This window comes from Nicotiana sylvestris, chromosome 4 (assembly GCF_000393655.2).
Source record: "Nicotiana sylvestris chromosome 4, ASM39365v2, whole genome shotgun sequence".
Classification (NCBI taxonomy): domain Eukaryota; kingdom Viridiplantae; phylum Streptophyta; class Magnoliopsida; order Solanales; family Solanaceae; genus Nicotiana; species Nicotiana sylvestris.
This window is the reverse complement of record NC_091060.1, coordinates 96,056,343-96,071,273: the sequence shown is the minus strand read 5'-3', so window position 1 is coordinate 96,071,273 and position 14,931 is coordinate 96,056,343. Positions and strand designations below refer to the sequence as shown.

The 14,931-nt window shown below is 40.8% G+C and overlaps 2 protein-coding genes across 2 annotated transcripts; one reads left to right on the top strand and one right to left on the bottom strand.

Moving 5' to 3' along the window:
- Positions 1-8,859: 8,859 nt before the first annotated feature.
- On the top strand, positions 8,860-12,150 carry LOC104218157 (pentatricopeptide repeat-containing protein At1g43980, mitochondrial). Its single transcript, XM_009768578.2, has one exon. The coding sequence runs from the start codon at positions 9,084-9,086 to the stop codon at positions 10,980-10,982; it is 1,899 nt and encodes a 632-aa protein (XP_009766880.1). The 5' UTR covers positions 8,860-9,083; the 3' UTR covers positions 10,983-12,150.
- LOC104218158 (aspartic proteinase Asp1) lies at positions 11,879-13,597 on the bottom strand. Its single transcript, XM_009768579.2, has one exon. The coding sequence runs from the start codon at positions 13,350-13,352 to the stop codon at positions 12,051-12,053; it is 1,302 nt and encodes a 433-aa protein (XP_009766881.1). The 5' UTR covers positions 13,353-13,597; the 3' UTR covers positions 11,879-12,050.
- Between the last annotated feature and the right edge of the window lie 1,334 nt (positions 13,598-14,931).

Genomic DNA, 14,931 nt, shown 5'->3' with positions numbered 1-14,931 from the left:
AGCTCGCAATTGCGAAGCCTGATCTTGCAATTGCGAGATTAGAGGCCTGCAACAGTTGAAGCATACCAACAATATTTTTCCTAAGTCCAAAACACCCGTGGCGTATCCAGAACTCACCCGACCCCTAGGAGCTCCAACCCAAACATGCACACAAGTCTAAAAACATCTTACGGACTTTCTCGTGCGATAAAATCGCCGAAATAACATCTTAAACAACGAATTTAGTACCAAAACTCATGAAATTTTCAAAATAGTTCAAAATTTCTATTTTCTCAACCAAGGGTTCGAATTACATCAAATCACTTCCGATTCTTTCAAATTTCACAGATACGACTTAAATACTATATCAAACCTGTACCGGGCTCTGGAACCAAAATACGGGCCTGATACCAACGAGATCATACACTAGTCCATTTCTAAAATTTCTTATATTTTCCAGCAAACAATTTTCTTCAAAAAATTATTTCTCGGGCTAGGGACCTCGGAATTCGATTCCGGGCATACGCCCTAGTCCCATATTTTACTCCGAATCCTATGGGACCGTCAATCACGGGTCTGAGTCCGTTTACCAAAAATATTGACCAAAGTCAACTTTAATCAATTTAAAAGGCAAAATTCAATATTTTTCTTAGATTTCACATAAAGGCTCTTACGGAAACGCACCTGGACTGTGCACACAAATCGAGGAGGAAGAGAATAAGGTTTTCAAGGCCTCAGAACCCAAATTCGGATTCTAAAACTAAAGATGACCATTTGGGTCATCACATTCTCCACCTCTAAAGTAACCGTTCGTCCTCGAACGGACATAGAAAAGTACCTGAGTTGGTGAATAAATGGGGATATCGGCTCCGCATATCGGAATTGGACTCGCAAGTAGCTGCCTCAACAGGCTAACCTCTCCACTGAATACGAACCGAAGGATAACTCTTCGATCTCTACTGACGAACCTGCCGGTCTAAAATGGCCACCGGCTCCTCCTTGTAGGTCAAATCCTTGTTCAACTGGACAGGGCTGAAGTCTAACACGTGTGATGGATCGCCACGATAATTCCGAAGCATGGACACATGAAACACTGGATGCATAACTGATGAACCCGACGGCAACGCAAGTCTGTAAGCCACCTCTCCCACTCGATCAAGGATGTCAAAAGGCTCGATGAACCTAGGGCTTAGCTTGACCTTCTTCCCAAATCTCATCACGCCCTTCATGGGCGACACCCGAAGCAACTCTCGCTCTCCGACCATGAATGCCACATCACGAACCTTATGGTTGTCATAACTCTTTTGCCTGGACTGAGCTGTACGAAGTCTATCCTGAATGATCTTAACCTTATCCAAGTCATCCTGTACTAAATGTATACCCAACGACCGAGCCTCTCCCGGCTCAAACCACCCAACCGGCGATCGACACCGTCTACCATATAATGCCTCATAGGGAGCTATCTGGATGCTCGACTGGTAACTGTTGTTGTAGGCAAACTCCGCTAACAACAAGAACTGATCCAACGAACCTCCAAAGTCAATAACACATGCTCGGAGCATGTCCTCCAAAATCTAAATAGTACGCTCGGACTGTCCGTCTAAGGATAAAATGCTGTGCTCAACTTGACCCACGTACCCAACTCACACTGAGCTGCCCTCCAAAAATGCGAGGTAAACTACCTACCTCGGTCAGAAATGATAGACACAGGCACACCATGAAGATGAACGATCTCACAGATATAGATCTCAACTAACCGCTCTAAAGAATAGGAAACTGCCACAGGAATGAAATGTGCTGACTTGGTCAGCCTATCCACAATGACACATACTGCGTTGAACTTCCTCTGAGTCCGTGGGAGTCCAACAACGAAGTCCATAGTGATATGCTCCCACTTCCACTCAGGAATCTCAATCTTCTGAAGCAAACCACCAGGTCTCTGATACTCGTACTTTACCTGCTGACAATTCAAACACCGAGCTATATATACGACAATATCATTCTTCATTCTCCTCCACTAATAATGCTGCCACAAGTCCTGATACATCTTGGTGGTTCCCAGATGAATAGAATACCATGAACCATGGGCCTCCTCTAGAATCAACTCACGAAGACCATCCATATTAGACATACAAACTCGACCCTGCATCCTCAGAACTCCGTCATCTCCAATTGTAACCTGCTTGGCATCACCGTGCCGCACGTGTCCCTAAGGACAAGCAAATAAGGATCATCATACTACCGATCTCTGATATGCTCAAATAATGAAGAACGAGCGACTATGCAAGCTAGAACACGACTGGACTCAGAAATATCCAACCTCACGAACTGATTGGCTAAAGCTTGAACATCCAAAGCAAGCGGTCTCTCACCGACTGGAATATACGCAAGGCTACCCATACTGGCTGACTTCCTACTCAAAGTATCGGTCACTATATTGGCCTTCCTAGGATAATACAAGAGGGTGATATCATAGTCCTTCAGTAACTCCAACCACCTCCTCTGCCTCAAGTTTAGCTCCTTCTGCTTGAACAAGTATTGCAAACTCTTGTGATCTGTGAACACCTCAAATGACACGCTATATAAATAATGCCTCCAAATCTTCAGCGCGTGAACAATGGCTGCTAGCTCCAAATCATGAACTAGATAATTCTTCTCGTGAATTTTCAACTGCCGCAAAGCATATGCAATAACCTTTCCATTCTGCATCAACACCGCACCAAGTCCAATACGAGATGCGTCACAATATACTGTATATGTCCCTAAACCTATGGACAATACCAACACCGGCACCACAGTCAAAGCTGTTTTGAGCTTCTGAAAACTCGCCTCACACTCGTCTGACCACCTAAACTGGGCACCCTTCTGGGTCAACCTAGTCATTGGGGCTGCTATGGATGAAAACCCCTCTACAAACCGACGGTAGTAGCCTACCAAACCCAAGAAACTCCGAATCTCTATAGCTGATGTGGGTCTAGGCCAGTCCTTGATTGCCTCAATCTTCTTAAGATCCACCTGAATACCCTCTGTTGATACAACATGACCCAAGAATGCAATTGAACTCAACCAAAATTCACACTTCGAAAACTTCGCATATAACTGGCTGTCTTTCAGAGTCTGGAGAACGACTCGAAGATACTGCTCATGCTTCTCTCGGCTGCGGGACTAGATCAAGATATCATTAATGAAAAAAATCACCAAGGAATCTAGATAGAGCTTGAACACTCGGTTCATCAAATCCATGAATGTTGCTGGGGCATTTGTCAACCCAAATGACATCACTAGAAACTCATAATGCCCGTACCGAGTGCGAAAACCTATCTTAGGGACATTAGATGCCCTAATCCTCAACTGATGGTAGCCAGATCTCAAGTCAATCTTCGAAAACACTTTGGCACCCTGAAGCTAATCAAATAAATCAGCAATCCTCGGTAATGGATACTTGTTCTTGATGGTGACTTTGTTCAACTAGCGATAATCTATACACATCCTCATCGACCTATCCTTTTTCTTAACAAACAACACTGGCGCACCCCAGGGCGAGACACTAGGTCTGATAAAGCCCTTTTCAAGCAACTCTTGCAACTGTTCTTTCAATTCTTTTTACTCGGCAATGCCATGCTATACGGCGAAATAGAAATGGGTTGAGTGCCCGGAGCCAAATCAATACAAAAGTCAATATCCCTGTCGGGTGGCATCCCCGATAGGTCTGCAGGAAATACCTCTGGAAACTCACGAACAACTGGTATGGAATCCATGGAAGGAACCTCTACACTAGAATCGGGAACATAAGCCAAATAAGCCAAACACCCCTTCTCGACCATACGCGAGCCTTCATATAATAAATGACCCTATTGGTAGAATGACCAGGAGTCCCTCTCCACTCCAATCGAGGCAACCCCGGTAAGGCTAAGGTCACTGTCTCGGCGTGACAGTCCAATATGGTAAGGTGATAGCCAATCCATCCCCAAAAGGATATCAAAATCGACATATCAAGAAGTAGATCTACACGGGTCACAATACCCCCAATAATAACTATACACGAGCGATATACATGATATACAACAATAGAATTACCCATCGGTGTGGACACATATACAGGAGCACTCAAAGAATCGCGAGGCACAACTAAATACATAGCAAAATAAGATGACACATATGAGTATGTAGACCCTGGATCAAATAGAACTGAAGCATCTCTACTGCAAACTGAAATTGTACCTGTGATAACGGCGTCATATGCCTTAGCCTAAGGCATGGCTGGGAAAGCACAACATCGGGGCTAGGCCCCACCACTCTGAACTACATACTTAGGACGGCCTCCCGCTGGCTGGCCTCCACCTCTAGCGGCCTGACCTCCATCTTTAGCACCTCTACCTCCACCTCTAGCTGCTTGACCCCTTCCCCTAGCTGGCTGAGCGGGCGGTGGAACACTCGGTTCCTGAACCATGGCACGAAAACCCTAATACTGAGAAGTGCTCGATGCTCGAAGGCAAAACCTAGCAATGTGCCTCGGATCGCCATAAGTATAACAAGTCCTCCGCTGCTGGGACTGCTATCCCTAGAACTGACCCTGACGGCCTCGGATCGCCATAAGTATAACATTGGCCGCATCCTGAAAGGAAATCTTGCTACCCGTCTCCTTAGCCATCTGTAATCTGATAGGCTGAGCGAGTACCTCAATGAACCTCATCTCTCTCTCTCTATGTCTCTTTCTCTCTGTCTCTTGGTGGGGAGTATAAGAAGAGCATGACGAGCTAAATCAACAAACCTAGTCTCGTACTGAGTGACAGTCATAGAACCCTGCTAAAGATGCTCGAACCACCTACAATAGTCCTTGCTCTGTGTAACAGGAAGAAACTTCTCGAGAAATAGCTGGGAGAACTAGTCCCAAGTCAATGCAGGCGACCCAACTGGTCTAGTCAACACAAAATCATTCCACCATCTCTTGGCGGACCCTATCATCTTACAGTAAAGTCAACCCTATTGGTCTCTACTATCCCTATGTTCCGCAACACCTCATGGCAACGGTCAAGATAATCCTAGGGGTCCTCAGAAGCTGCCCCACTATAATAAACCGGGAAAAGCTTGGTCAAAAAAGCCTCAGAGGATATAGATGACCCACTAGTGGCTTGAGCCGCAACAATTGGCTGAGCTACTCCTACCGGTAGAACTGCTCGAGTTTAGAACTGGGGATCCATCTGCTCCGGAGTGTGAGTAGCAGGAGTCTATGCTCCTCCCCCAGCCTGAGAGACGTTGGTGCTACAGGAAGTATGCCTACCTGAGTGACACTCTCCATAAGGCCCACTAGACAGACCAAAGCATCCTGAAGTACCAGGGTAGCGATGAACCCCTCTGGAACCTGAGTTGGCCTCGCTGGAACGGTCTGGGCCGGAACCTCATCCTCAAACTCTACCTGAGGCTCCGCTACTGGTACTGCTGCTCGAGCTCTAGGTTGAGCCCTGCCCCTGCCTCGCCCTCTGCCCCTCGTAGGAGCTACCACTTGGGGCTCGGGCTGTTGATCAGCGGATGAAGCAGTATGTGTTCTCGCCATTTGCGAAAGAACATAGTAGAAGTTCAATTATCATTGAGAAGTCAAATCGCACGACATAGAAGAATAGATGTGAAGTTATTCCTAAATTCTATAGCCTCTGGGGGATAAGTATAGACGTCTCCGTACCGATCCTTCAGACTCTACCTAGCTTGCTCGTGAATTATGAGACCTACACAACTTAGGGCTTTGATACCAACTTGCCACGACCCGAATTTCCCACCGACGGGATCGTGATGGCGCCTAACTCTTAAATGCTAAGCAAGACAACAATTACGGTTTTAACACATTAGAAATTAACCCAAACAGAAATAAATAATAACTAAAGCTAAACAGATATAAAGTGCGGAAGTGTTATAATAGTTCAAAATACTCCAATACATGTCTACCCCACTGATCTGGTGTCATAATTCACAAACGTCTAAGAAGTTCTACAAATACTGGTTTAAAAGAATTAAAACGATTCTCAAAATGGAACGAGACAGATAATCCAAAATAGGGGGAAGGGGGACTCCAGGGTCTGCGAATGCCGGCAGATCTATCTTGGGTCTCCCGTGGACTGAAGGCAGCAACCTCAACATTACTCACGAGGTCCAGCACAGAAATATGCACAAAAAGTGCAGAGTGCAGTATCAGTACAACCGACACCATGTACTGGTAAGAAATGACACGGGATCACCTTTCATCCATTAACTTCTCAAAATCATGGCACGACATCACCCTTCGTGCATTAACACTCACAGAAATAGGCACGACATCACCCTTCGTGCATTAACACTCATTGAATATGGCACGACATCACCCTTCGTGCATTAACACTCTCTCACAATATTGTGCACGACATCACCCTTCATGCTTTACACTCTTCCTCACCCAAACAATAGAAACAATAACATTCCGGCAAGGGATTCAACTATATCCAATCTCGTTTCAATAGTTAATTTCACAATGTAAGTCTCAACTCGAGTCAATACTCAACAATTATCCAATGCCAAGAAAAATATCATAAGACTTGTTCAACATGGATAATTATCAGTTTAGGCATGAATAGTACATAATAAGAATCACAACAGTCATAGTTTAAGACTCACTTGCATGTTCAACATCAACGTATAGATATTCGTCACCACACCTATACGTCGTACTCAACATTAACACGTAGCAAAAAAGATAACAACACCTATTCCCTCAAGCTAAGGTTAGACCAAACACTTACCTCGATTCCACGGAAAAAAATCAAGCCTTAATTACCGCTTTTTCTTTGATTTCCACTTCCAAATTGCCCGAATCTATGCATAATTAACTAATTAACATCAATTAATGCTAAATAAACCAATTCTAATGCATGAGTATAGATATTCCGATGATTTTCCCAAAAAGTCAAAAACCAACCTCGGGTCCGCTTGGTCAAAACTCGAAGTTCAAACCAAAACCCGACTACCCATTCACCCACGAACCCAAATATGCAATTGGTTTTGAAATCCGACCTCAATTTGAGGTCCAAATCCGCAAATTTTGAAATTCCTAAATTTTACCCAAGAACACCCAATTTCCCATGAAAACCCTTAGATTTTGAGATGAAATCATGTAAAAAGATGAAATAGATTGAAGGAAATGAGTTAGAAATCGTTTACCTATGTTTTGGGGAAGAACTCTCCTTTGAAAAATCGCCTATGGGAGCTTAGAGTTTGAAAATTTGAGAAATGAGTTCAAAATCCCGTCCAAGTGATGTTTTGATTAGTTGCAGATATCGCATCTACGACAGGAGCTTCGCAATTGCGAAGCTCGCAAATGCGAGACAGGCTTCGCAAATACGAACCTGCTGCATGTCTGCTATTGTCGCAATTGCGACAAACCCTCCCTGTTGACTTCGCAAATGCGAAGGAATGTTCGCAAATGCGAACATGCTGGCCCAGCTTTTTGGTCGCATTTGCGATGAAAGGCATGCAATTGCCAAGCCTGTGAAGCTCGCAATTGCGAGATCATAGGCCTGCAACAGCTGAAGCATAGCAGCAATATTTTTCCTAAGTCCAAAACATCCCGTGGCGTATCCAAAACTCACCCGAGTCCTCGGGGCTCCAACCCAAATATGCACACAAGTCTAAAAACATCTTACGGACTTGCTCGTGCGATCAAATCGCCGAAATAACATCTTAAACAACGAATTTAGTACCAAAACTCATGAAATTTTCAAGATAGTTCAAATTTTCTATTTTCTCAACGAAGGGTCCGAATTACATCAAATCACTTCCGATTCTCACCAAATTTTATAGATACGACTTAAATACCATATTAAATCTGCACCGGGCTCCGGAACTAAAATATGGGCCCAATACCAACGAGATCACACACTAGTCCATTTCTAAAATTTCTTATATTTTCCAGCAAACAATTTTCTTCAAAAATTCATTTCTCGGGTTAGGGACCTCGGAATTCGATTCCGGGTATACGCCCAAGTCCCATATTTTACTACGGACCCTACGGGACCGTCAAATCATGGGTCCGGGTCCGTTTACTAAAAATATTGACCGAAGTCAACTTTAATCAATTTAAAAGGCAGAATTCAATATTTTTCTTAGATTTCACATAAAGACTCTTCCGGAAATGCGCCCGGACTGCCCACGCAAATCAAGACAGAAGAAAGTGAGATTTTCAAGGCCTCGGAACCTGGATTCGGATTCTAGAACTAAAGATGACCCTTTGGGTCATCACAAAATAGCTGATAAGATTGAAGTGCTGAATTTTTTTTTTAAGTGTTGAAACTTATTTTTAAAATAAGTATTTACGTGTTTGGATAAAAGTGCTGAAACTGATAATAAGCAGTTGATGTGTTTGATAAAAAATGTTAATAAGCTATTCTTTTGTTAAAATGACTAAAATACCCTTAGTTTTAAAAGATTATAAATTAAAACTTTTCTTTGTAAGAAAAGAATTAATAACGAATATGGAATGAGAAGAAAGTCAAGAAATTTATTTTGGAAAAAATATTTTGGGAATTATAAAATATTATTATGGATAAACTGGTAAAAGTGTTGGTCAAACTAAAAGTGCTTATAAGTTGAAAAACATAAGTTGGGAATGACTAGCTTATGACTGATTTTAACTTATAAGCACTTTACTTATAAGTACTTTGGGTGTTTACCGAACATAAAGATAAGCCAAAAGATGCTTATAAGCCTGTTTGACCAGCTTATAAGTTTAGCCAAATACCCTCTTATTTTAAAAATAAATTTCAACACTTAAAAAAAACTTTTCAGCACTACAATCTTATCACCTATTTACGGTTGGCTAATCCAAACGGGCTCTAAATTGTTTCAAGCATAAGCTGTTTTATTTTTTCTCTCTTTCAGACATTCTTTAAAAACTAGCGAGTATCAAAATGGAAAGAATATTTATCCTTGGCCCAATGAATATCTAAATTTCTCGGACATGGAAGAAGAGTCTGACCAAGAATCCTCAAGACCAAATATTCGAAGCTGCAATAAACGAGATTCGTGGGCATTGTCATGTTTGCTTTAGCTTTCTCTATCTGTTCTTCAGTCATATCACTTGCATGTACCCTTTTGTACAAAGAGCTTACAGATACCACACGCATTCACTTTCATTTTATTCAAGCCTCGTAATACAGTGCCTCTCGTACAGAAACTCATTTAAATATTTGCAAATACTTCATGGTAAATTGATAAAACTTGGTTTCAACAGGAACACTTTTCTGGGTAATTGTTGCATTGATTTGTATAGCAAACATGGAGCCAAAAGTTTTGCTTTAAAAGTTTTTGACGAAATACCGAATAAGAATGTTGTGTCCTGGAACATGTGTGTGAAAGTGCTTGTTCAGTCTGGTGATGTGCATAGTGCGCGCCGGATGTTCGATGAAATGCCTGACAGAGATGTTGTGAGTTGGAATTCAATGATTTCGGGTTATGCTTCATACGGGTTGTTTGAGGTTGCTTTTGGTGTTTTCTTGGAAATGCAAAATTATGGTATTAGGCCTAGTGGATATACTTTCTCGATTCTTATTTCGAGGGTGCAGTTTGCTTTCCATGGCAAGGAAATACATGGAAACATGCTAAGGAGTGGTGTTGATTTGTCTAATGTGGTGGTAGGGAATTCACTGATTGATATGTATGGAAACCTTGGGCTAGTGGACTATGGTACTGGTGTCTTTTTGGCCATGGAGGAGGTGGATGTTGTTTCATGGAATTCGTTGATTTCAGTCTGCTGTAAATCAGGGCATGAAGATACAGCTCTGTCTTATTTTTGTTTGATGAGAGCTTGTATATATTCACCGGATGAGTTCACAATGTCATCAGTGCTTATTGGCTGTTCTAAATTGCGCAGTTTGGAGAAGGGTAAGCAAATCTTATGTCTTTGCGTAAAGATGGGGGTTTTGTGCAACACAATTGTTTCAAGTGCAGCAATTGACTTGTTTTCTAACTGCAACAGAATTGAGGATTCAGTTCGCATATTTGAGGATTCAAATCATTGGGACACAGCTCTGTGCAATTCTATGATTTCGAGTTATGCACTGAACAGTTTAGAAGAAAATGCGTTGCATGTATTTGTCCTAACTTTGAGGGAGAATATTAGACCTACAGAGTTTACACTCAGCTGCATTCTTAGCTGCACTACAACCTTCCCTATGGAGCTGGGAATGCAAGCTCATTCTTTGGTCATCAAGTTAGGCTTTGTATCAGATCCCGTTGTTTCCAGTTCAGTTGTAGATATGTATTGTAAATATGGGTTGATTGACTCTGCCTCAAATATTTTCAATGACCTACTGGCAAGAGATTTGATATCGTGGAATACCATGATCTTTGGGTTGGCTATCAATGGTGAACTTACCAAATCACTCAGCCTTTATTATGAACTTCTTGAAGTTGGTGGTCAACCAGATCGAATTACGTTGGCTGCTGTTCTGTTGGCTTGCAGCTATGGTGGATTTATTGATGAAGGTATAGCTATATTTTCTTCAATGGAAGAGGAATACGGAGTTAGACCTGGCATCGAGCACTACACTTGTGTTGTGGGCATGATGACCAGAGCTGGTAAACTTAAAGAAGCCGGGGATATAATACAAAATATGCCTCATGAGCCCAACAGTGAAATATGGGAGTCAATACTGCTTGCTTGTGATAGTTATGGAGACTTGAAAGAAACTGAAAAAGTTGCTGGAAAGATAATGGAGTTAGCGCCGGAGTCATCTCTGCCTTATTTGGTGCTAGCGCAAGTATACGAGTCCAGGGGAAGATGGGAGAGCCTTGTTCGGGTCAGGAAGGTAATGAAAGAGAGAGTTGAAAAGAAAGTAACTAGTTACAGTTGGATTAGTGTACACAACTGTGTAAAAATCTTCCAAGCTAACCAAATTCTTAGTCGTGGCAGTAAGGACATAAACATTTATTCTACGTTGAGGCTACTGACAAAGGATACATGGTATAAAGGTTATGCATAAGTTGCAACATTGAGGCTACTGACAAAGGATACATGGTATAAAGGTTACACATAAGCTGCAACTGGAAGTAATAGCTGCTAAATGGATAGGTATAGTAGCACCGACGAAACAAGCTGAATTCGATATTGATTCTTAAACAACAGGCAAGATCTGCTTCAATTCTTTATTTTTGCTTTCTATATGGGTGTGCTTGAAGTGATATTTAGGGTCTGAATCTGACTCATCTATGTTTTGGAGCAAATTTAATGATAACAAGCGAGTAGAAAAAGAAGTTTTTTTTTGCATGACTCTAGGGAAGCACCTTTGCGCTGAGATCTTGGTGGATATAGTGAAAATGATGTGGACAGAGATGGAGAGTTACATCATGTGGCAATTTGCAATGATGTGGTATAAGATTGTATCTTTCATTGCACAAAAGGGATTAAGCTTTTCTAAAGTTCAAAATTTCCACATGCATTCGATGGAACCCCAGCAAGGGTAAAAGGATATTCACTTCGTTTCTGGATACTGAATTGGAGCAACACCGTAGAACTCAGAATGTTGCATCTGACAAAAACCTATCTTTTGAAACTTAAGCTGCCTAGCTGTTTTATTTTGGCCTATAGAGAGGCATTCACTTCATAAATATGGGATCATTCTTTCAGCTAGAGTAGTTTTATACGTCTTAATCTAGCCACAACCATCTTTAACAATGATCATCCAGCAGCGGATATTACTCATATAACCTCTCCGTGTCTTGGATGCCTCATCATAGAGTGTGAAGGTCGAGAGATGCTGAGCTTGACTGGAAAGACTAAAAGGTAATCTAGAATCCTCTCTCTTTAACCTGTGAAGCTAACAGGTTTAGAAATAATTGAGTGTTCACCTTGTATGTTAGTTTGCTTCTTTTCTCATTCTTTGATTTTATGATAGTCATTCTTCGATAAACCAGAAATTTTCATTTTCTGTTATACAAAAGGGATACTTATTATTATTATTCCCCATTTCTTGATGAAAGCATATGCTAATAGAATGATAAAAATGAAAAGGTAACACAAACCGAAGAATAAAAGATTAGTCTTAGCTTGATTACATTATCATGTTATTCGACTTTGGTGGCCGGTCACAATTTGCTGGGCTCCAACCTATTGCTTGCTTCTCATTGTCATAGATCACCATTTTATCTTGCATTGATATATCTCCAATAAGGTTGACATTTTGCAGGCCGGCTTCAGTACCATTTAGAACCCCCAAGCAGACACTGCCCTTTGATGAGATAATAAGATATGATTCAGGGGGAATTTCGAAATGAGCTTTGGATTTCCATCCATGGGGAAAGCTAAGTACGAAGTTCTTGAAGTATTTCTTCACATCATTTATGGTTTTGAAAGGTCTCCTGCCCTTCCAGCACAATGGGAGTGTATAGTCATCCTTTGCTTCTTTTAGTGGCTTCCCATTCAGTTCTTTTTTCAACAATGAAATGAAGCCTTGGTATGTTTGTGAGTTTAGGTAGCTGAAGGAACTTCCACTGTCAAAGACTACAAAAAGGTTCTTGAATCCTGTGGCTTTACCACCAAATATGAGTTCTCCAGATCCTGCTGAATAGTGCTTCATGCGATCGTGCGCCATAGGAGTCCAGACAATGCGTGAGGAATCATAAACCTCATCTCCAAAGAAGAGAAAACCTCCTCCTCTGCCACTCAAGCAATGGCCTACCACATTCCGCACCAGACCCTTGCTGTGAAGCTGGGACACAATGCTCGCTTTTCCTTTTCCAAGGCCAAGCACTCCATCTAAAGGATGATGAGATTGACCAGGTAACTGATCATATCCACACCCTAGAGCCAAACGAGGTATTATCCGAGCACCACTTGTCCCGTTGAAGTGAAACACATCATTAAGTAGGACACCTAGCGATGAACCGCCATCAGCATAGTCAACCTGATAGTCACATTGTTCTGGACTCTCACATTTGTAATCAACATGATGCAAGGAGGCACAGAGGGGGTCCTTGCACGGCACGAGGTCATTGTTTGGTTTGTAGAATGGATGAGGCGCTCTTGTGCAGCGAACACAGGGAGCATCACATTGCAGCCATGTGAGATCACTGCCGGTGTCAGGATCAAGAAAATAGGGCTTTGAAGGCTGTCCTATATTGAGCTGAACATAGTAATAACCAATGGGATAGATATTACCATAGAGTGGTAGGACAATTGAAGAAGAGACAACTGGTTTGACCACTGATGAAGACGCTGCAGAACCAGAAGACATCCATTTCCACCATTTCTGCTGCTGCTGCAGCTGCTGATTATCACCATAACCTGCTGCTGCTGATACAGCCACAGACACAGCCACAAATATCACCATCCCAATAATTTTTCCTCCCCCCATATCTCTTTCTTTCCTATGATACAACTAATAGTTAACAAAGAGATAAAAAGTTCTGTACATTAATTTTAGTTCAGCAAAATCTTGTTGCTATTTATATGTTTCTCAGAAGAAAACCCCACCCAAGAGAAATGAAGGGGATGAAGTCATGTGGATTCTTTGGAAGGGTTTTTAATTTACTTGAGAACTGAGGTTTAGTTTTGGCATTGCTTGGATTCCTTTGTTTCCTCTGGTCCTATGATAAGTATAAACTATTCATGTAATTTCGTATGGTAAAAAAAAAAAAATTTCAAAATTAAAGCATAAATAATAGTATGTTTTTATTTTCCTATAATTACTAATAAATCTTGCAGGTAAGAATTATTTAAAAGAAGAAGAAAACAAGAAAAAAGAGAAGAAAGAGGACAGACACCTCATTGATGACATAATTTTGCCTGCAAATTTTTCTTATAAATAGGGCCCATTCATGTGCAAGGAAAAATAACTCCAGAAACGTGAAAATAAAGCCAATTTCTTATTTGGACTCTTCTAGCTTGGCTTTTTGGTATTGTAATATTCCTTTCTCTTTTTCTCCTTAGTAATACTTCTTTTATTTACTCTGTAACGGAGTAAACTATTTTTGTTGGAATACTTCAAAAAGTTTGATAAGTTATTATATATATAAGGAAAATACATAAATTGCTCTTTAAATTTGTCCGAAAAATACGAGCAACTTGTTACCCCTTATTCTTATTTGAAGTGAATTTATTTACTTCCTAAATATTAGGAACTAATAATTATTTATAATTAGTTGACAATATCCCATAGAAAGATGACATATATACAATTCAGTTAGTTTTCAACTTTGCTCTTTCTTTCAACGCGCATGTAGGAACGTGATAGGAGTAACACATTCTTTGCCACGTCAACTTTTGATGGGGAAATAAATTCACTTCGGACAAAATAAGAAGATAATAGGTCGCAGATAAAGTTAAAATGTATAAATAATTTTTTTGAACAAATTTAGAGGGCAACTTATAAATTGCTCTATCCATATCTCCATCTTTTTGTAACAAAGTGAAACTTTCAAAACATACTTCCACACCTCGCTTTTAGCCCCTCCCCTCCCCTCTCACTAGGGGTGTTTATGGTTCGGTTTTGATCGGTTTTTCCATAAAAAGAAACCAAACCAAGTAAGTCGGTTTTTCAAATATTAGAACCAAACCAAACCAATTAAGTCGGTTTTTCTCGATTTGGTTTATGTCGGTTTTTCGATTTTTTCGGTTATTTGTCGGTTTTTTCTTAAATATAAAACATACACTACCAAATACATATTCCGGCGACCACATTTTCAATGTAACACTATCAAATCAATTGCCCTTTGAGAAATCTATTATTTACCAAAATATATTGATGATAATTGAATCAAATAGTGATGAATAATTTAAGGACTCAATTAAAAATATGTTATTTTTAACAAGAAATGGATTCTTACACTAAACAAAAGAAAACTACCAATCAGACTAGAATGTAAAGGTAAATAACTATATTAAAAGTGCAAACTATTAACATTTACCATAAATATTTTGAAACTTTTTATAAC